This window comes from Rana temporaria, chromosome 5 (assembly GCF_905171775.1).
Source record: "Rana temporaria chromosome 5, aRanTem1.1, whole genome shotgun sequence".
NCBI lineage: Eukaryota > Metazoa > Chordata > Amphibia > Anura > Ranidae > Rana > Rana temporaria.
Genome location: NC_053493.1, coordinates 139,680,375 through 139,703,394, shown reverse-complemented (window position 1 = coordinate 139,703,394; position 23,020 = coordinate 139,680,375). Strand labels below are relative to the sequence as shown.

Sequence of the window (23,020 nt, the reverse complement as noted above, 5' to 3'; positions counted from 1 at the left end):
CCAAATCTCTGTCCCTTCTCTCCTTTCAGTCTTTCTGTTATTTATTACAATAAGTGACCACGTTACTCTGATGAAACATAACACAGCTAATTGTGCAATTTCCCAAATAGCCACGAGATGTCGCTGTGTTCTGTGGAGTCCGGATGTGCTGATGTTTCTCTCTTGCTCTGTTGTGATTGTCTTGAACACGTGTCTTCAATTCCGGAGCCATTTTTATGAAGCCAACTAAACGAAGGTGAATGGATTATGGTCTACACAAAAATGGCAACCACAAGGCAATCTCGGATATGAAGCATGTTTGGTGTCCTCATTGTCCTCTAGTGAAAGCAGTGATGTATTGGGAAGACACGTAAAGATCATCACAATCTTCAGGAAATCTGCAGCTCCATGAACTAAGGAGACGGAAATAGTTTGTAAGACTTTTTCTGTTCATACATTTATCTCAGTGACCATGTGGCTGGACTTTTATGTGTATAGAAATGGTGTGTGGCTGAGACTAGATATCTGCATTTCATCAATGCAACTTTTTCTCTACACGTTCTATCAGACTAATACATGCTGACACCAAATTAAAGGGGACCCTCACTTCCATTTCTATTGTTACTTTATTTTACTGACCCCCCCCCCCTTGAGGAAACGTCCAAAAAAACTTGGGTGGGGTAGATGGAAATTCATTTACTTGTGGAGTGCACCTTGTGCTCCCTGACCCCTGTGTAGACCACACCGCTAGGGTGACCGCATTTTCAAACTACCATTCAGGGACACCCTCCCTTCCCAAAAATCAGCTTGTGCTGTAACGAATCGCAGCACAGTGATTGGACACAAGGCAGGATTTATGATTTCTCCAATCACAAGCAGGGGGTGGGGTTTGTACTCCAGGCATTCCTGGCCAGGACAAGTACTGTCGGTGAGTAAAGGCGGTTTTGTGGGCATCAGATTGGCCCAGGGGGTGGCTGTGTCAGTTTCATTCCAGGACACTGTATTGTCCTGGAATGAAGGTGCCCGGGGCAGTCCGGGGCAATCCGGGACACGTGGTCACCCTACACACTGCCCATGATCAATGGAGTGTTATCAGGGGGCTGGCTGCAAGGAGGGACAGCTGGCCTCCTGATGACCTCGATAACAAAGGTGGGGGTACAGGACCCAGTGTGCAATGGTCTTCAGTGGATTGGTGCAAGACAACAATGGATTTGCTGGGTGCGTGAGTATCTTGTTTGTGCTCAACCCAGAAGACCAAGTAGGAGGGGGTTTAGAGAAACCCTAAACCTATAGGGGGGTGAGGTGCCTCGTTATGCCACATTTACACCTAGCTTTTTTGAAAAGTGCATTTTTTTTATGCAACACACGTAGAGCATCCTGTAGATTTCAGTGGGCTGCCCTACACGTGACGAACATGGAAGATTAGCTGATGGATCATTTTGCTGTGTCCTGGTTTGCTTTTACAGAGCGGCAAAACGTGCTTGCTTCCTGCATTTGGGGTGCCATTAACTGTTAATGGCACCGCAAGCGTGATGTGCATTCTGAGAACACACGTGGAAATACAAATTTTTGCTTGTGTTCCCGGAACACTTGTTAAAAATACTAACAGGAAATCGATGCGCTGTAGAAATAGAAAGAATGAGCCCAGCTGCTGCACTCTGGCCCGAGTAGTTGCCAGGTAAAAGCAGCTTAAGTGTGATTCATTAAGGCCACTCCCCAACATGTTTCGCCCCACCCTCGGGAATCGGCGCACGTTTAAAGAGCTTTAAAAAAAAAATGCGCACCTCCCTGATATTCCATGTGATTTAGGCTATGTTTACACTGGCATTAAAAGCAGGTGTTTGAGGGGTGTTAAAAACGCTCCTCAAACACCTATGCAAATGGTACAATGGACAGCACACAGTGATGTAAAAAAAAATACTTGCAGACGATAAAAAAATTGGAGTGAAAAACAGCATGGCCCCCCCCCCCAAAAGCAGGCCACATGTCCTTAACATGGGGGGGGTGCTTTTGGCGCAGGGAGCTCTGCCCCCCCCCCCCATCTCCATGGGGACAGGGGCCTCTTCCCCACAACTCTGGTCGGTGGTTGTGGGGGTCTGCAGGCAGGGGGCTTATCAGAATCTGGAAGCCCCCCAGATCCCCCCCCCCCTTCATGTGAAGGAGTATGAGGTACATACCGGTTGGTGGATTCACAAGTGACGAGGTGGAGCCCCCCTGCCCCAAAGCGCCCCCCAATGTTGAGGGCATGTGGCCTGGTATATTTCCTGACCTGCCAGGCTGCATGCTCGGATAAGGGTCTGGTATGGATATTGGGGGGGATTTTATTACATTCTTATTTTTTTTACATTTTGGTGTAGGGTCCCCTCAAAATCCATACCTGACCTGAAGGCCTGTTATAGATGGGGGGGGGGGACGACGACCGGACCCTATTTTTTTATTTTTTTCACCCATTCATCTGTCAGCAGGGAAGGCCGCTGATGACTTATCGGTTGTTAAGGATGCGGTGGCCAGCTTCTTGGCCCACTCCTTAACAACCAGTGTAGGCATTTGTGATGTGGTTTCAACAAGCCAAAAAACGTTTGTCAACTGTGCCGCAAACGCGCATAGGGCGTTTGGGGGGAGCATTTTTAGTGTTCATTAAACGCTTATCAACCACACCTTTTAACACGCATTAACGCTGTAGGCACATTTGATAAGTGAGTATTTTGAGCAAGTGTGAACGCGCTGTAAATGCTGCAGGCATGTTTACATCACATTACTATTGACTTGAATGGAAGGAGTTGACAACTTCTCCCAGACTTAACATGTAGCTTCATTTTATGCTGCTCAGCAAACCAAAGCAATGCAAATGCTACATGTTTTTCAAATGTGAACAGCTCTGTCCTCTGTCCATATTATCCATTGTAGGATGTTTTACTAGGCATTTTGAGAAATGCAAAAACGCTTCTCAAACGCTTGTTTCTAATGCCAGTGTGAACATGGCTCACTAAACTCTGGTTTCACAAACTCTAATAAAGTATATATTCTTCACTCAAAATCTCTAAATTCCATATTTTTTTTTTATTTCCTTTTAGAGGGTGGCTACATTCATTCTCTGTAGTCCCACTGTATGGAGGAATGTAGGCACTCTCTCCTGCTCTCTCCTTTAGACTATGGGATTTGTACTGTGCATCAAGCGGGTGTTCACAAAGGTCCTAGCACCAGTACTGGGTATTTTAAGTGGGCCCGGGAATATAGGTGCTCGGATACCTAGACGACCTCCTGCTCAGATCACTCACTACAGGCTCTAGAACAGAGCATAGACTGCACAGTGAGGTAGTTAGAAAGGTTGGGCTGGGTCATAAATACCGAAAAGTCAGAGACCAGCTCAAAGTCTGAAGTATTTAGGTCTGATCCTAGATACGGTCCAGGCAAGAGTATATTGCCCTGCGCCTGCCCATCAACATCCTGGAGTTGCGAGCAATACGTCTAGCCCTACGGTCCTAGACGGTGGAGCTTCAGGACTGCCCTATCAGGGTTTAGTCCGACAATGTCACTGCAGTGGCCTAATAAAACCAAGAGTCGTTCAGAAGGAGGTGAACCACATACTAGCCTGGGCAAAGGGACATGTGCCAGTTCTATCGGTGGTCCATATCCCGGGGGTAGAGAATGGGAAGGCAGATTATCTCCGCCACCAGCAGGTCTGCCTGGGGGAAGGTCCCTACATCCGAGGGTGTTCCAGGAAATTTGAAAGCGTCCCCCCAATCCCTCTCCTTCCACAATTGTTGCGCAATATTCGGAGAGAGGGGGTTCTAGTCATTCTGGTTGCACCAGCCTAGCCTAGCAGAAGGCCCTGGTTCCTGGAGATTGTAAGATTGGCAATACACGGCCCATGGATGCTTCTGTGCCACCCCGATCTACTGTCTCAAGGTTCTAGATTTTTCCCCAATTTACAGTCTCTAAATTTGACTCAAGGCTATTGCTCTGGGATGTTCCAGTAAGTAATGAAAGCCTCGCTTTGTGTCCCATAATGTATGATAAAGAAAATTAGGATTTTTTCGTTTAACTTGCTTGTAAAATCCTTTTCTTTAAATACATCACGGGACACAGAGGTCCCTCCCCTCTTTTGAGGATTCAGTGCTTGCTACAAAACTGAAGTACTTCCTGTATGGGAGGGGTTATATAGGGGATCACTTCCTGTCTAAGACTGTCTACCAGTGTATATTCACCTAGAGATGGCGTATAACCCAGTAGGTAATGAATAATGGCCTAACTGTATTTTACAGGTAAGTATGATGAAACAATCTATCTAGTGACAGTATAAGATACTGTTTACTGTGAAAATTACACTTGCAGTTTAGAAGTTAACCACTAGGGGACGCTGTAGGGGTTAAGTGTGACCTCATATGTGTTTCTAACTGTAGGGGGGCGGGGCTGGACGTGTGACGTCACTGATCGTGTTTCCCTATATCAGGGAACAGACGATCAGTGACATTGCCACACACCTCTCCCAGTTCTTCAGCTTCGGTGACTGATCGCGGGACACTGGCGGCAATCGGGTCCGCGGGCGCGGAGCTTCGAACCGGGTCGGCGCGCTCGCGACCCCACGGCTGGGCTTAAAGGGCCACGTACAGGTACGTGGATGTGCCCAGCCGTGCCATTCTGCCGACGTATATCGGCGTGAAGGGGTCTTAAGTGGTTAATGATGAAGTTGAAAAAAACGTCGTTTTTTTCTAGAGCCTGAAAAACGTTGTTTTTTACAAGCCGAAAAATGATCGTGTGTACGCGGCATTACAGAAGAGAATTTCCCTTCCTAGGGGTAGATTTTCTCTCACTTCCTGTTGTCTCCTTCCTTTTGTAAGTAGGAGTCGTTTGTAAATCGGATGTTTGTAACTAGGAAACCGCCTGTACTGCTATTAAAATAACATCTGAAGTGTTATGGGATGTCCAAATTCTGCTCCGTACAACAAACAGGAGCACCTTTTTTAATATATATATATATATATTTGTTATTGTTTTATAATCTGAAGATCATCTTATGCTTGTGTGTGTGTGTGTGTGTGTTTTTATTTTTGTGTTACATTTCTAATTTTTTGCTTTACGAATTTATTACAGAGGTGTGTCTCAGAAGTCCAGAAATGTCCCATAGAAGAGAAGAAAAGTCCCATAACACACACAGGAGTCGCAAGAGAGAGGATGATGATGCTCAAAGTCCAGAGAGCTGCAGTAGCAGCCATCATCATGAAAAAGACCACAGTGACCGGAAAAGGAGGAGGAGTAGCAGCACTAGTAGTAATCCTAACACACAGGATATTCAGAAGATCAAACATGTTGAGATTTTGTAAGTATGTAGAGTTTGTGAAACACCATTGGACTTTATATATAAAGTTAAATTGTTTTTGTGCAGGAAGGGAAATCCCCTCTTAGACAGTCATTGGAAGTGTCCCCACTATTTCTGTTCTAGTGACAACTCAAAATGTTTGTTTGTTTTCCCTTACTTCTTACAATGATCACTCTAACAATATAGGTGACAAAGCTCACCATCGGGAACACAGATGAAATGAAATCCTGACAGATTACAAAAACATTTTGGCTAGAGTTTAAAAGAGAAGAATGACCAAAGCTTTTTTTTTTTTTAGTTATACTTCTCTTGTGGGTCTCAGGAGTGCATTTACTTGTGTTCTCCTGTGACCCCAAATCAGCCGACAACGGGCTAAAGTCACAGAGCTGCTCCAGGCTCTGGAAGGATCCTGTTGTCCTATTGTCAGGATCCACCCAGATGCCTGACTGACAGCTGGCTCTGTCTCTGCATATGGCTGAGAGCCGAAGCCAACTGCACCCTCCCACTCCTGAGCCCTGCACACCAGTAAATGCTGGAGGGGCATAGAAAAGAGCAGTAACATGTGGAGCTGCGGTGGCTCAACGCGATTGGCACTGCGCTGACAAGCCATTCACCTCTGCAGCTAGGGGATTCGGATCACGCTCTCGGCTACATGTGAATTGAGTTTGGTGGTCTCAGCCTGGCTCCCGGTGGGTGTGCTATGCGAGGTAAGCCTGCGCTTAGTACGCCCACCCCCCTCCCACAAAAACCACCACACTTACACGCACTCGAAATTGGGTTAACATCACGCACTTTGACCACGCGGTCTCTAAAAAGAGAGGCGAAGGACTAACTGGGCTGGTTGAGCGGGCTAATCCTCTCACTCCCTTATAGGGAGTCCCTCTGCCCTGTTGGGCTTCAAAGCGGAGCAGGTAGGGCGGGCTGTGTGGGAGGACCCCCTCACACACCTGCCATTGCCACCCGGGGCATGGAGAAAGGTGGCAGATTGCCTCTGGGGGAGGCCTGCCTACTCCCAACTCCTGCAGTCCGGCTCCTCTCTCGAGTACACGCACAAAATACACTTAAAAAAAAAAAAAGAAAAAAAAAAAAGAAAAGAGCAGTAACCAAAGACTGAGTGATCAGCAGCCATGTGATCTCTCAGCTCTCAGCCAGCAGGCGAAAGCTGCAGCAACAGACCAATGCTGCAACATGGAGGTGAGTACATATGTATGTTTTTTTGTTTATTTTGTTACATGTTCCATCCATTTTTTTTTGGGTGTAACGTGGTCCCACAGTTGCAGCTGCTCACAGATCCCCTCTCTGTCTGTGACGGCAGTACAAGTTCCCGTACCAGTTGCCACTTTTTGAAAAGAGCGCACCAGTGCGGGGCTCTGCCCACTTGGCAATGTCATTCTTTAACACATTTCTGTGAAGGTTACAAGTTTTAATATCCTTTTGTGGCTGTTGGCTTGTTGTTTTCAATGAACTACCACAATGTTGAGCACTCTGGTAGTTCATTAAGTCTTCCTGTCAGGATGAAACTGCCTGTACAATGTACGGGGCAGACAGCTTACACTGACAGTCTGCAGGAGTCCTGAATGACACCAGTGATCTGCTGATTGTTGGTACAAGGCCTCCCAGGATCCTACAGAAAAAAAAATAGTAAATGCACTTTTTTATTTTTCACCTGCAAAAAAATAATTTATCATTTTGAAGGTGAACTTTATCCTTTAAGGCTACTCTAGCTGTAATAAGATTCGCAGATCTGTATGTGCATGTTTATGTTTGAGACCAAACCATTTTGAAAATAATGGCACCTAGCCAAATGTATCCAAAACAGTCGGTCATTTCCTTTAAAAAATGATACGTGGGTGAAGGAGTTTAGAATATTCACTTTTGTTATCCAATGGTGAAAAGCAGATTACTTTTTTGATCATGGCTTCAGTGTACTGGTTTTAAAACTACATTTAGCCCACGTTAACTTCGGGCCGATTTGGCTTGCGATTTCACATGTCAAATTGTATGCCAAATTGGCGACTATCGCCAGCAATGGCACTGTCCAAATCGGTGCGACACTAACTTTGCGGCGCCGCACCGATTCCCGAAAGTAGATCCTGCGCTACTTTTGCCGACTTCGGGGGCAATTTTAATAGACATTTGTGCAGCAATCCGCACAGATATCTCTAAAATCGCTCCCAAAGTCGAACTGACATGCGGGTATGAATATTTGCGAGTTCAGCTGAACGCGCACGATTTCCAACCCACAGTCAACAAGCTCGTCCATAGTTGGCTGCCTAGGTCTATGCAGATTTCCCTGTTGCTTGCAATAGAAAAACATTAACCTAAACCCGTTTATATAGGAGTGCTTAATGTGTAACTTTAAAATGGGAGAAGTGTCATAGGAGGGATAAATAATATTGTAACAATCATTTTAATTTTTCTTACTGAGCCCTCTGTTAATTAAAAGCCTTGTGTTGACTTCTCTGAATCACCACATCACAGTTTTTATACAGCAGCGGTGTGGGTAGAGGTGGTTGCTTTAGTAACAGGGAGTTCTTTATTAAATCGTTATTATGATGAAGGCAATGTAATTATGTTACCAAGCAGAGGTTACATAATTAATATGTTAACGTTTTTGGCTTTCCAAATGTAGATTGCATCACTCTAAAGCCCTGTACACACGATCAGTCCATCCGATGGGAACGGTCTGATGGACCGTTTTCATCGGTTAACCGATGAAGCTGACTGATGGTCCGTCGCGCCTACACACCATCGGTTAAAAAAACAATCATGTCAGAACGCGGTGACGTAAAACACAACGACGTGCTGAAAAAAAACGAAGTTCAATGCTTCCAAGCATGCGTCGACTTCATTGTGAGCATGCGTGGATTTTTAACCGAAGGACGTGCCTACAACCATCGTTTTTTTTCTATCGGTTAGGTATCCATCGGTTAAATTTAAAACAAGATTGCTTTTTTTTTTAACCTATGGATAAATAAACGATGGGCTCCACACACGATCGGTTTGGTCCGATGAAAACGGTCCATCAGACTGTTCTCATCGGTTTGACCGATCGTGTGTACGCAGCATAATACTAAACCTCATTCAGTTTGCACAGTTCCTATTTTTGGCTTAAACAGTAATGTGGAATGGAAGGGAATTATTTGAAACCAGGGCAGCTGTGCATGCCAACCAGTCGGCTTCTATCGTTACTTTTCAAATATTTACTGAAAAAGCTGACATTAGAAGCTGATTAGCTGTCATGAACAGCTGTTCCACTTTTGATAAATCCCCTTTCTATCCCATAGCACCATCTTCATTATTTATTAAACAGTCATTTCTTAGTACAGTGGAACCTTGGATTAAGCGCATAATCCGTTCCAGGAGAATACTTGTAATCCAAAGCACTCGCATATCAAAGCGACTTTTCCCATAGAAGTCAGTGGAAACGGAGATAATTTGTTCCGCATTGACTTCTATTGCATGCATGCAGTACCGCTTGTGGCCAGAGGTGGGGGGTGCCGGAGAGCCTCGGGTACCGCTCGGCTGAACTCAGAAATTGAGTATTTTTGAATGTTTCCAAGTATTTCCGAATGGCTCTGAACCGTTCCGCGTGTCACCTGCGCCCGCTCACCTCTGGCCAAATGCAGTACGGCACATCCCATTGGCTTGAATCCTGCTCGTTTTGCGAGACAACACTCAGGATTAAAAAAAAAAAAAAAGTTGCTCGTCTTTCAAGAAGCTTGTTAACTCCGTTACTCCTTAACCAAGGCCGCAGCCTGTTTGCTGGTGGGCCGCGAAGCCTGCGCTATCTGAGGTGGCGGGCGAGCAGAGAGATCGCCGCCATCACCGCACTTCCGCCCACACAGCCCCGCCGCACTTCCGTCCACACAGTTAGGGGTGAAGCAGGCTCGCCCGCATCACCGCTGTTCAGCCCCCCCCCCCTCCGCGAGTGAAGCCAGGCAGCAGCGGCAGCGCTCGGACAACAGCGGCAGCGCTCGGCTGTGACATCCAGGGCAGGGAGAGCGAGAGGTAAGCTGTGGGGGGGGATCTGCATCTGGTGGCATGTGGCTGGCACTCTGCATCTGGTGGCATGTGGCTGGCACTCTGCATCTGGTGGCATGTGGCTGGCACTCTGCATCTGGTGGCAGATTCAGCATTATGGTGAGTTTAACTATTTAATTTTATATTACAATATAAAAAAAAAATATTATTCTTTCAATCATTCTGATTAACCATGGTGTTGTGATGATTGAAGTGCCATATTGGCCACGAAAAACCGCATCGTCGGCCCACATCATCGGGCCTTGGCACAATTTTCATCCACAATGCCAGTCCCCGGTGCCAAAAAGGTTGGGGACCACTGGTCTAGTGGATAACAGCGCTTTGTACTTGATTGTTTGATATTAGTTTGTGATCTACAAAGACAAGTATAAGCATTGTCTACATTTGACAAATACCGGTACATAAATAGGAAAAAAACTTATAAGGGTTATGTGTAAAAATGAGGGGGTTGTCATGCATATTTTTATGATATCAAAAACTATTTCTAATATTAGAAGGATTGGAAATTTATTGTGCGTTAAAGGCTGAGACTGCCCAAAAATAATTCTGTCCTTGATAGGTGAATAATGGCAATTGGAATGATTCTTTCACTCCCATGTACCTCTCATGGATTCTATTAGTGATCTTAGCAAGGCCCTCTTTGATTCCCTACGTTGGAGTCTCGGTCTACCTATATTGCTGAATGGGGGGAAAACATGAAATATTTAACAGGCAAAGGTAATACTTTCTTTCCATGGCAGTGGCAGGTGGCGCAGGAACTGTGATGCAGAGATTGTATCCAATTTCTGTAATATATAGGTGGATTCAGAAAAGTTTACGCCGGCGTATCAGTAGATAACTCTGAATCTACGCCGTCATAAATTTAAGCGTATTCTGGAAACCAGATACGCTTAAATTAGGCTAAGATACGAGCGGCGTAAGTCTCCTACGCCATCGTATCTTAGGGTGCATATTTACGCTGGCCGCTAGGTGGCGCTTCCGTTGAGTACGGCGTAGAATATGCAAATGACTAGATACGCCGATTCAGAAACGTACGTGCGCCCGTCGCAATTGGTTACGCCGTTTTACGTTAGAGATACGCCGGCGTAAAGATAAAGCTGCTCCCTAGGTGGCGCAGCCCATGCAAGGTATGGACGTCGGAACAGGCCTATCTTTTTACATCGTTTGCGTAAGTCGTACGCGAATCGGGCTGGACGTAATTTACGTTCACGTCGGAACGACGTACTTTGAAGCAATGCACACTGGGATATGTCCACGGACGGCGCATGCGCCGTTCGTAAAAAACCTCAATCACGTCGGGTCACGAGTAATTTACATAAAACACGCCCCCCTCATCCTCATTTGAATTAGGCACACTTACGCCGGACCATTTACGCTACGCCGCCGTAACTTAGGAGGCAAGTGCTTTGTGAATACAGCACTTGCCTCTCTGACTTACGGCGGCGTAGCGTATATGCGATACGCTACGCCGCCTCAAAAGTGAGCCGCCCTACCTGAATCCATATTGGTGTCCCATATCATTCATCAAGTCCTACCAGTTGGGCATATGTTACCTATTCACAGGTAAAGTAATCTTTAACAATGAAGACGATCCACATGAACAGTGAACTGTTGGTGGGACACAAGGACAGATTTGAGAAACTCCGCTCTAATACATAGAAGATTTTGGCAATGCCGTTGTGGCATGTACTTGGGCCAGAAATGTCAGATTTTAGTGGATGAACACTTAAAAATACTTGCATGTATTGGTTTACTATCACTGCATTATTTAGTTGTTCACATATTTAAAAAAACATGATTTCTCTATTTGTCTCTTTTAGCTATGAGAAACCTCCGCCAGGATTTATTAAGGTATTGTTATAATGTGTCTGTAATGGCTCATATGTATATTTACTAATGTTCTTCACATAAGCTGAACATTGCATGTTGATTTTCTTTGCAATGTAATAATGTTTCAGAATAATTATTTTTTTTGGTGAGCAATTCAAAATTCAGCTGCTGACATACAAGCCAGATATTAAGTATGAAAAGGGCAACGTACTAGGCAAGTTAGCACATCTACAGTTCTCCTGCAGCTCATCGGAAGTGATGTAAGCCTGGATTTCTTGCTGTCATTATACAGTATTTATGGTTTAAGTGTTGCCTAAAAAAATAGTTTTTTTCATTAAAGTAAAAATTTCAGTTTCTCTGTACCCCCCCCCCTTTTTCCTGCGCATAGGGGAAGAGATCAGTGCTTTTTGCACGGCTGCATCTTTTCTCCCCTTCCTCTTCACACAGTATTCGAGAAGCAGCAAGAGCCATTGACTCTTGCTGCTGTTACACAATGAGACTGTTCAGTGCATTTGATTAAGCCTATGGAGCACCGCTCCATAGACACACAGGTTGGGAGCGCGCAGACTACGCTCTCCCCATAGCCAGCGGCTATCGTCGTCCCAAAACAAAGAGGAAGAGCCAAGATCGCCGCCAAGGAACCGAGGAGAGGAGGATTTTATATTATACTATATATTATAAATTATATATAATATAATATAATATATTATACTCGCCTGCACAGAGCAGGTGAGTATAACATGTTTGTTGTTTTAATAAAAAAATAATAATAATCTTTGACTTTAACACTTTAACTGCTTGCCGACCAGCCGCCGCAGTTTTACGGTGGAAGGTCGGCTCTGCTGGGCGAGATCACGTACATCTACGTCATCTCTCCCAGCAGCCAATAGGGGCGCGCGCGCCGCCGGAGGCGTGCACGTGCGCCCCCTGCTCGCTCCTGACTCCCGCGCATGCCCGGCGGTCGCGATCACCGCCGGGCACCCTCGATCGCTCGTTACAGAGCGAGAACCGGGAGCTGTGTGTGTAAACACACAGCTCCCGGTCCTGCCAGGGGAGAAATGCCTGACTGTCTGTTCGTACAATGTATGAACAGCGATCAGTTATTTCCCTTAGTGAGGCCACCCCCCCTACAGTTAGAACACACCCAGGGAACATACTTAACCCCTTCCCTGCCCCCTAGTGTTAACCACTTCCCTGCCAGTGGCATTTTTATAGTAATTAATGCATTTTTATAGCACTGATCGCTATAAAAATGCCAATGGTCCCAAAAATGTGTCCGAAGTGTCCGCCATAATGTCGCAGTACCGAAAAAAAACACTGATCGCCGCCATTACTAGTAAAAAAAAAATATTAATAAAAATGCCATAAAACTACCCTCTATTTTGTAAACGCTATAACTTTTGCACAAACCAATCAATAAACGCTTTTTGCGTTTTTTTTACGAAAAATATGTAGAAGAATACGTATCGGCCTAAACTGAGGAAAAAAATAGTTTTTTTATATATTTTTGGGGGATATTTATTATGGTAAAACATATATTTTTTTCAAAATTGTCGCTCTATTTTTGTTTATAGCGCAAATACTAAAAACCGCAGAGGTGATCAAATACCACCAAAAGAAAGCTCTATTTGTGGGGAAAAAAGGACGCCAATTTTGTTTGGGAGCCACGTTGCACGACCGCGCAATTGTCAGTTAAAGCGATGCAGTGCCGAATCGCAAAAAGTGCTCTGGTCTTTGACCAGCAATATGGTCCGGGGCTTAAGTGGTTAAGGCCCCTTTCACACTGAAGCGTTTTAGTGTTAAAAATAGCGCTGTTAAAACGCTCATAAAACGCTCTCCATGCATCTCAATGGACCCTTTCACACTGAGTCCTGCAAGCAGCATCTTTGGAGCAGCTTTTGGGCGCTGAAAAAAACGCTCCAAAAACACCCCTCTCCATTGAAATGAATTGAAAGCGCTGTAAAAACGCCTTACCCTTTCACACTGAGGCACTGCAAAAATGCCCTAAAACGTTAGGGTCTTAGCAGTGCTTTACCAGCACATTGGGATTGCAGATGAGGCTTCGCTCGAAAAACGCCCCAGTGACCTAAATCAAATACATGGGCTGCTTTTCCACCCTACTGAGGACCATACAGTTTGTCCCTGAACTTACCTTTTGTAGCATACCCACTCATTGGGCATTTAACGTCTTTTGGTTGGGCGTTTAATTATCCATTTGCTCATAAAGGATAGGACAGCGTAAAATATTGCATGATATTTAAAACTTTGACATAGGTGAAGATCAGGCAACATTACTGGTTTAACAATCCCTAGTAAAGTTTTATACAGTGCCTTGAAAAAGTATTCATATCCCTTGAAATGCTCCACATTTTGTGTGGCATTTATTTGTATTCAGCCCCCCTGAGTCAATAATTTGTAGGACCATTGTTCACTGCAATTCTAACACATGGATATGCTTTGATCTAGAGCATGGGTCTTTTAAACTATGGCCCTCCAGTTGTTCAGGAACTACAATTCCCATCATGCCTAGTCATGTCTGTGATTGTCAGTGTGTTCCAATGCCTCATGGGATGTGTAGTTCTGCAACAGCTGGAGGGCCGTAGTTTGAGGATCCCTGATCTAAACCATTCCATTGTAGCTCTGGCTGTATGTTTAGGGTCGTTGCCCTGTTGGAAGATGAACCTCCACACCAGTCTACAGTCTTTTGCAAACAGGTTTTATTCTAAGATTGCCCTGTATTTGGCTCCATCCATTAACTCTGACCAGCTTCCCAGTGCCTGCTGAAGAAAAACATCCCCACAACATGATGCGGCCACCACCATGTTATACGGTGGGCATGGGGTGTTCAGGGTGATGTGCCGTGTTAGTTTTCTGCGACACATAGCGTTTTGCTTTTAGGCCACATAGTTCAATTTTGGTCTCATCTGACCAGAGCACCTTCTTCCACGTGTGTTCTTCCCCATGGCTTCTCTCAAACTGCCAATGGGACTTCTTATGGCTTTTTTTCTTTCCACTTTTCCATAAAGGCCAGGGGCCAGATCCACAAAGAAATTACGCCGGCGTATCTATTGATACGCCGCGTAATTTCAAAGTTCCTGCGTCGTATCTTTGTTTTGTATCCACAAAACAAGATACGACGGAATGAGGGATCGATCCGACAGGCGTACGTCTTAGTACGCCGTCAGATCGTAGGTGTATATTTACGCTGGCCGCTAGGTGGCGTTTCCGTCGAATTCCGCGTCGAGTATGCAAATTAGCTAGATACGGCGATCCATGAACGTACGTCCGGCCGGCGCATTTTTTTACGTTGTTTGTGTTCGGCTTTTTCCGGCATATAGTTACCCCTGCTATATGGTGGCGTACTCAATGTTAAGTATGGCCGTCGTTCCCGCGTCAAAATTTTAATTTTTTACATCGTTTGCGTAAGTCATTCGCGAATAGGGATTTGCGTAGAATGACTTTACCGTCGTAAGCATTGGCTTGTTCCGGTTTAATTTCGAGCATGCGCACTGGGATACCCCCACGGACGGCGCATGCGCCGTTAAAAAAACAAACGTTGTTTACGTCGGGTCACGACGTATTTACATAAAACACGCCCCTATCGCATCGATTTGAATTGCGCACCCTTACGCCGCCAAAGATACACTACACCGCCGTAACTTACGGCGCGCATTCTTTGAGGATTCAAAAAAAAAAGTAAGTGTATCTTAGGCTACGCCCGGCGGAAATATGCGCCGATGTACGTGGATCTGCCCCCAGATTTGTGGAGTACAGGACTAATGGCGCGTACACACGACCGTTATTCATGTCATGAAAAAAAAAGTTTTTCTCAACGTGATTTGTCGTGATTCCTCTCAAGCCTGCCTTGCATACACACGTTTGTGAAAAAAAATGCTCGAGCAAAGCGCAGTGACGTACAACACGTACGACAGCACTATAAAGGGGAAGTTCCATTCGAATGGCGCCATCCTTTGGCTAATTTTGCTAATTTCCCCGTCTCATTACTTGCTTCTGAGCATGCATGTTTTTTTTTATTTTTTTTTCTCGTTAAAGCGTACTCATGACCGTTTTTCACGACGTGAAAAACGAGAAAAAATAGAGCAGGTTCTAAAAAAAAATGCAGACATTTTTCGCGTCATGAAAAATGGTCGTGTGTACGCGGCATAATAGTTGTCCTGTGGACAGATTCTCCCACCTGAGCTGTGGATCTCTGCAGCTCCTCCAGAGTTACCATGGGCATCTTGGCTGCTTCTCTGATGAATGCTCTCCCTCGCCTGTCAGTTTAGATGGACGGCCATGTCTTGGTAGGTTTGCAGTTGTGACATACTCTTTCCATTTCCAGATGTTGGATTGAACAGTGCTCTGTGAGATGTTCAAAGCTTGGGATACTTGTTTTTATAACCTAACTCTGCTTTAAACTTTTTCACAATTTTATCCCTGACCTGTCTGATGGGTTCCTTGGCCTTCATGATGCGGTTTGTTCACTAAGGTTCTCTAAAAAAAACTCTGAGGGCTTCACAGAACAGCTGTATTTATACTGAGATTAAATTACACACAGGTGGACTATTTACTAATAAGGTGACTTCTGAAGGCAATAGGTTCCACTTGATTTTGGTTAGGGGTATCAGAGTAAAGATGGCTGAATATAAATGCACGCCACACTTTTCACAAATGTATTTGTAAAAAAATTTGAAAACCATTTATCATTTTCCTTCCAGTTCACAATTATGTGCCACTTTGTGTTGGTCTATCACATAAAATCTCAATAAAATACATTTACGTATTTTTGGTTGTAACATGACAAAATGTGGAAAATGTCAGGGGGTATGAATACTTTTTTAAGGCACTGTATTATCATGATATGCATCACACTGCATTATAATGGTTTCAGTTACAGGCAAATCTTGTATTTCAACCCCCTCAAAACTGGACACTTTCACCCCCTTCCTGCCCAGGCCAATTTTCAACTTTCAGCACTCTCACACTTTAAATGACAATTACTCGATCATGCAACACTGTACCCATCATTTTGTTTTTTTTTACACAAATGGAGCTTTCTTTTGGTTGTATTCCAGCCCTGGAGACTTGGATGTCTGTGTTCCCCCACTGTGTGATGTGGCTCCATTCTCCAACTCCTGTGGGGTGCGGTGAGGACACAGGCGTCAGACCCTTCTGGAAGTGTCAAATACTGAACATTATGAAGGAGGCTGCAGTGCTTGAAAAGGAGGGAAGATAGGAGATTAGGACCACCAGAGAGTTTAGTATCATACCTCTTATTGGGGGAACTTTATCTGGATTATTTTCCGGCTTGACAGTCACTTTAAGGTTTCAAAGTTGGATCTTGTGATCCAAAATTCGATTAGTTGCCTTGCTTCCTTCTTTACCTATAAATGGCAGGATCACTTTCTGTTTTTCATTTTAACTAGGAGGATGAACCTAAACCAGAAGACTGTATACCAGACTTGCCAGGCAATGAATACGCCAGAGATTTCCTGGCTCATGCGCCCACAAAGGGTTTGTGGATGCCATTGGGCAAGGAAGTTAAAGTTATGCAGTGTAAGTTACACCGAGAACTGTTTGGTGACATTTGTTTTTCGTGGATTTTTACTGTACTTGTAGATCTATCCAGTTCCCTGCCTCTGATCCTGAGAACCTGCACAGGGGCACAAATTTTATTGCTGCAGCAATGCTACTTTTCATAGAAGGATGATGAACCATGTCCTGCCTGGTTGTGACTTGGCTTTAGGATGTTTCACTGCTGAAGAGCAGAGGAGGTCACAGGGGACACAGCTGATCAATTAAGTAGTGGGGCTTGTGCTATATACCAAATGGTCTTTTATTTATAGAATGTTATACTTTTATTATATACATTTTTTTGTCAGATATACTTTGGGCATTTTTTTTTTGTTTTGTTTTGCCAGACATTACCCTAGTAGCCTACGAAGTACTTCTGAGTGGCACTTTTAAATAGACCCTGATTTAATTTCAACAAAAATGTTCCCATGAGATTATGTGTGCATTTAACATATTATAAGTATGTTATTTACCTGTAAAAGGTTCAGTTGTGTAGACATACAAAAGTCCTGAGACTTCCTTCTGCTGGGCCTTGCCATCCTGGATGGAATGTTGGCAGTCCCAAAAGGGCTGGAGCACTCAAGTGAAACTCCATAGTATTCCTCTTCGCTCCTTTTTGCTGCAGTCACATAAAAGGTTATGGAAAGAGATGAGGGGCGGAGGAGCTGGGCCAGCAGAGAACGTAATTGGACCCTCCCAGAAGAGGAGAGGCCTGTCACCTGCTGGAAGGGGAGGGGCTGTGCCAGGAAACTGACTCTTTCTGGAGTAGTCACATTTTCTACAAACTCAAAGGTGCATTGTTGGTGAATAAAAATGTTTTTTTGGGAAAGGAAAATGCTGCAAGTAAGCATTTATAATATTAGATTTTTCTGTGATTTACCTGTTACCTTTTTTTTTATTTTTTTTTTTTTTTTTATTTATACATGGTTACAGTCTCTGAATGACAGTAGTGCTTTTTTTATGGCACTGTGGAAACCAGTCTACAACAGGGCATTAAAGTGATTGTAAAGCCTAAACATTTTTTACCTTAATGTATTCCTTGCATTAAGGTAAAAAATGTTTGTCAGCATCCCACCACGCCACCCCATTTACTTGCCCTCCTTCGATCCACTGCCGTGCACGTCCGCAGCTCTTCTCTTTCCTCACTTCCGGGTCTTGCTGGCTTTGCTGTGGCCCTGGCAGACATTGTCTCCTAGTTCTGTCAATCAAAGCTGAGTCCTGCTGTCTGTTAATGGATACAGTAGCAGGGCTGGCTCAGGTGCAAGACTGCACGAGTGAATTCTCATTGGGGCACTGGACAAAGGGAAGGGGCCAGGAGCGCTGGCGGGGGACCTGAATAGAAAATGTTTGGGGCCACTCTGTGCAGTTCTATTGCACGGAGCAGGTAAGTATAGACTATATATATATATATATATATATATATATATATATATATATATATATATATATATATATATATATATATATATATATATATATATATATATATATATATATATATATATATATATATATATATATATATATATTTTACCTTTTACAATCACTTTAAGGGCCAAGTTCACCTTTGAAACATGTTACATGTTCCAGCTCCTGCATACCCTGCCTGAACCCGCGGGGGATCCTCTCCCCAAACCTGCTGTCACAATCAAGCGGGGCTCTGTCCACATAGCCATGTTATTCACTCAGAGTTCTGTGATTGCATGAACTACAAGTACCTTTTGGCCAACGCGGCCGAAATCTTGTAGTTCTCCATGAACTTCAAGGGCTCTGGTGAGTGTCCTCGTAGTTCATTGAGCTTTTTTCTGCAATTAAGTAACTGCTTACTAGTATCGGACTGTGTACTGAGAGTCTGCAGGATCCTGACATTGCATCTGAAATCTAATTGCTGGTGCAATGCTTTACAGCAGCGGCCCTTGGAGCCCTCTGATGTGACCCTCGACCTCAAACCAGGGAAATTCGTGCCCATGCTCTGGGATGGTGGGTCGGCAAGCTCAGATTGCGATCAAGGGGTTGCCAACCCACCACTCCAGAGCATCAGAGTGCATGGAGCCAGTGCCAGCAGTGGAGCAAGCAGGTGGCCGCAGAGGGAGCAGGAGCTGCATAAGCCAATGCTTCTTCTGTAGTGCCGTTTTTCTCCCAGGCAGAGTAATACCAAGTGGGTCCTTTCTAGCAGCTGGGAGAGCGATGACAGCAGAAGCTGGAAGACGAAAAGATCATATTAAATATCAAATACACTGCACTTTTGCAATGGGCATATCAACACTTGGCAAAAAGGGGTATTGGGCTGTTTTCACACTGATCTGTGGGTGCAGCGTAGTGTGCCTGCGGCTTTCCTGTGGGTGAGCTGCACTGAACCATAGACTTTTATTATATCCTGCAGGTTTGTGTGCTTTCAGAACGTGCACCACACCTGTAAGACATATTAGAAGTCTTTGAAAAACCGCAGGAAAGTTGCAGGTGCACTGCGCTGCACCCACGGTGCAGGTAAACCGCAGCACATCTGTGTGAAAGCAGCCTTATAAGGGGCTTGGAACAGTACGGCTTGTTTACATTTGTGGTTCGGGCGGGGGGGGGGTAAAACCCCATAGTTCATTGTGGCCTGCAATCGGTTACCATATCACTTAAGTGGCCCGCGCTCTTCAAAAGGTTGAGCACATGTTTTTACCTGAAAAAATATGTGCATTTATAATTTTTTTTTTTAAAGGTGAACTTATCCTTTAACATTAAAGTCCGAGTCTGCAAAACTACAGTATATCATTATATCACTTTTGTGTGCAAGGGTTTTATTTTGGTCTTTCCTGATTTTTGTCTTTTAGGCTGGAGGTGTAAACAGTATGGGCACAGAACTGGTGATCGCGAGTGTCCCTACTTCATCAAAGGCAATCAGAAGATTGAGCAGTTCAGAGTTGTAAGGCTAGAGTTGATCTTAATAGTTATTTTAATGTTGTGTTTTGTTCGTGGTTTATTTAAAGGGTCATTAAAGGATTTTTTTTTAGCTAAATAGCTTCCTTTACCTTACTGCAGTCCTGGGTTTAATGTTCTCATTGTTCGTTTTTGCTCTGATGTTGCTGTAATTCTTCTCTGTTCTGGACACTTCCTGGTTGTCTGTTTCCTGATGACCACAGTACTGGAGATTCTAGTTTCGTTTTCCAAACCATCACTGCTCTATGGCTCTATACAGCACAGAGGCAGGATAACATGCAAAAACAAAACTAGAAACTACAGGTACATTTATATGATTGATTTTTTATCTATTTTTAATCGTTTTTAAAAGGAATTAGTTAACTATTCTGTCTCTATACCCTTTAAACCAGGCGTCTCAAACTGGCGGCCCTCCAGCTGTTGCAAAACTACAAGTCCAATGAGGCATTGCAAGAATGACAGTTACCAGCATGACTCCCACAGGCAGAGGCATGATGGGACTTGTAGTTTTACAACAGCTGGAGGGCCACCAGTTTGAGACCCTTGCTTTAAACAGTCATTTCAGCAAAAAAAAATGTTTCCTTTACAACTCCTTTAAAGCTTGCCATTCACCAGTAGAGTTTAATTTCAAATGATTTTTTTTTTTAAGAACATTTGTTTGATTTTCTAAGTGGTAATGGGTCAAATTACATTCATTCCAAAATAAAAAAGCAAACAAAAAGTTCTACCACCTCTAATTTGCATAACATGACCTGGACTAGCTTGTAATGGAGACGGTTCACACATGTCTGGGGCGGCTGGGATCCGTTATCGATTTTTGGGCCTGGTTCAGGTGCGAATTCAAGAAAAAAATTGCACTTAAACCGGTGACTAAAACTGCACTGAACAAATGGGACATGTGAGAAGCTAGCCTTATTGTAGATTAAAAAAATATATACATTTTTTATTTTATAATTTATCCTGTTTAAAATGGCACACAAGGCGTGGGAGCTGCGGTGGCTCAACGCGATTGGCACTGCGCTGACAAGCCATTCACCTCTGCAGCTAGGGGTTCGGATCCCGGTCTCGGCTACATGTGAATTGAGTTTGGTGGTCTCAGCCCGGCTCCTGGTGGGTGTGCTATGCGAGGTAAGCCTGCGCTTAGTACGCCCACCCCCCTCCCACAAAAACTACCACACCTACACACGCACTCGAAATTGGGTTAACACACATGCACTTTGACCACGCGGTCTCTAAAAAGAGAGGCGAAGGACTAACTGGGCTGGTTGAGCGGGCTAATCCTCTCACTCCCTTATAGGGAGTCCCTCTGCCCCGTTGGGCTTCAAAGCGGAGCAGGTAGGGCGGGCTGTGTGGGAGGCATTGCAAAGTTATTTACAAATCAAATGAAGGCTTTTTTCACTTTAGAGTGGAGCTCCACCCAAAAGAGGAAGCTTTGCTTGTTTGCTTCCTCCCCCCTCCGCTGCCACATTTGGCACATTTTCGGGGGGAGCGGGCACTTTTTTTTTTTTTTTTTTTGACAGCAGCGGTGCGGACAGGAATCGCACTACAATACTGTTCAAAAACGCATGTGATTTCTTTGCAGTGTGATTTGAGCCCATTCATTTTGTATGGGCTCAAATCGGACTGCAAAGGTATCGGTTTTGGGCATCGCATTTGCGCGAGTACTTGTGTAAATACTCCGTATCGGCGCTGGTGCAACCCTAATATCCACAAATGTGTACTACTTTTCAATCCATAGTGCCTAATGTGAATCCTGTCTTCTGTCTCCTTCCTCTATCTGCATGTGTCACTTCTGACAGTTTGTTCTGACAACAGACAATCCATGGTGACAGCAGTCTTCCACCTCTAGTACACAGACGGTGATTGATTGGCCTCAGATGTGCATACCTACCTGTGAGACTTAGAAGGGGGGGGTATGTCCTTTCCCTTCTCAGATGTCAGAATACACTCAGCTCTGTGTGTGACATCAGATCCCCACCCCCTGCCTCCTGGAAGCTGAGCAATACCACCCCACCTGTGTACTTTAGAGGGCTCTGAAGGAGAGAGGGCTGCAGATAAGCTGTGCCTGTTTATGTGGGAGGATATACTTTATCATTGTTTAGCACCTGAGGCTTCACTTTAGAGGACTTACAGTATGTAAGAGTCTATTATCACTTTAATGTAGTTTCAATTCCCTTTTTTTTTTTTATTGAATGGCATGTATATATTTGCCATGCTTTATCTTAAATGCAATGTTTTTTTATGATGCATTAGAACACTAAGTGTGTATACTGTTTTCTGTAGGCTCATGAAGACCCAATGTATGGCTTATTAAAGGAAAAAGAAAACCAAGAAAAACAACAGAGGTAATGAGAAAATAGAAAGTGGGCCATCTTTCCTGTACCCTGAAACTATATACACCTTTACCACTGATTTATTTTTTATATTTTTCTGCCAGAACAGTTTTTGCATTTTTTTGCACGTATGTTTTAAAATGTTAGGCCTGAAAATTACATAAATCCCCCAAACCATTATATATTATCTGAAAGCAGACATCCTAGAGAAAAAAATGGTGGTAGTTCTCTGATCAGCTAGGTAATGTAGTGACTGTATGTGTGTTTGTCATTTTTGTAGGATTGCACAGCTGAAAAAACTGCTCGAGGATTCAACATCTGAAGAAAGCAGCAATAGCAGTGACAGTTCACAAGAAAAACGTAAGAAGAAGAAAAAGAAGAAGGACAAAAAGAAGAAGAAGAAAAAGCGCAAATCTTCTCACAGAAGCTCTGATTCAGACTAATGTCTAAAAGAATGAGACAAAGTAAATACAATGAAAGAATGACGTTGTTCCAGTATGTGGACAGGATAACTTTAGAGATGGCAGAGCAAGAAACAAGGAAGGTTGCTATTGCAAAAGGTGCAGGCTGCTGGACCATTAATGCTTTAAAGTTTTGGGAGCTACTTGGATATCTTGTGCAATCACAACTCCTGATCTGCATATTTATTCCAGGTCCGTGACTCCCTATATAGGGTAACGCAGGCGAGGATGATGGCTCAAGAGCTTATGCTTTAAAACTGAACTCCATGCAAACAACTAAATACACAGATGAAATGCATATTGTATATTGGTGGTTTTTACCTGCCAATGGATTTGTATTGCTGCTGGTCTCTAAGTCTACTTAATAATAGTAAGTAACTGGACAGTGAATGGGAAGCAGCACACCCATGAGCTAATTTTTCTGTCATTCTGCTCTCTCTGATTCCCAATGTGCTCCTTGTTAACATATGAGCACGTCAGAACAGCTCCTTGTGCCGCTTTTCTCTCTTCTAGTCCGAGCTGTACAAGGGATTGCAAGATGCTGATATGGAAAT

General features: G+C 44.1%; 1 protein-coding gene across 1 annotated transcript; it reads left to right on the top strand.

Moving 5' to 3' along the window:
• The first annotated feature begins 224 nt into the window (after positions 1–224).
• Positions 225–22,764, top strand: RP9 (RP9 pre-mRNA splicing factor). The gene is made up of 7 exons (XM_040353176.1): positions 225–413; positions 5,074–5,299; positions 11,164–11,194; positions 16,600–16,729; positions 19,567–19,658; positions 21,956–22,017; positions 22,286–22,764. Exons 2-7 carry the CDS (start codon positions 5,097–5,099, stop codon positions 22,446–22,448), a joined length of 681 nt encoding a protein of 226 aa, XP_040209110.1. The 5' UTR covers positions 225–413; positions 5,074–5,096; the 3' UTR covers positions 22,449–22,764.
• The last annotated feature ends 256 nt before the right edge of the window (positions 22,765–23,020 follow it).

Bases quoted from the DNA above. Each gene is read 5' to 3' on its own strand.
- RP9 (XM_040353176.1), top strand. From the start codon at position 5,097: ATGTCCCATAGAAGAGAAGAAAAGTCCCATAACACACACAGGAGTCGC. The intron at 16,730-19,566 runs GTAAGTTACACC...TTTGTCTTTTAG, and splicing joins GGAAGTTAAAGTTATGCAGT to GCTGGAGGTGTAAACAGTAT. The intron at 19,659-21,955 runs GTAAGGCTAGAG...TGTTTTCTGTAG, and splicing joins AGATTGAGCAGTTCAGAGTT to GCTCATGAAGACCCAATGTA.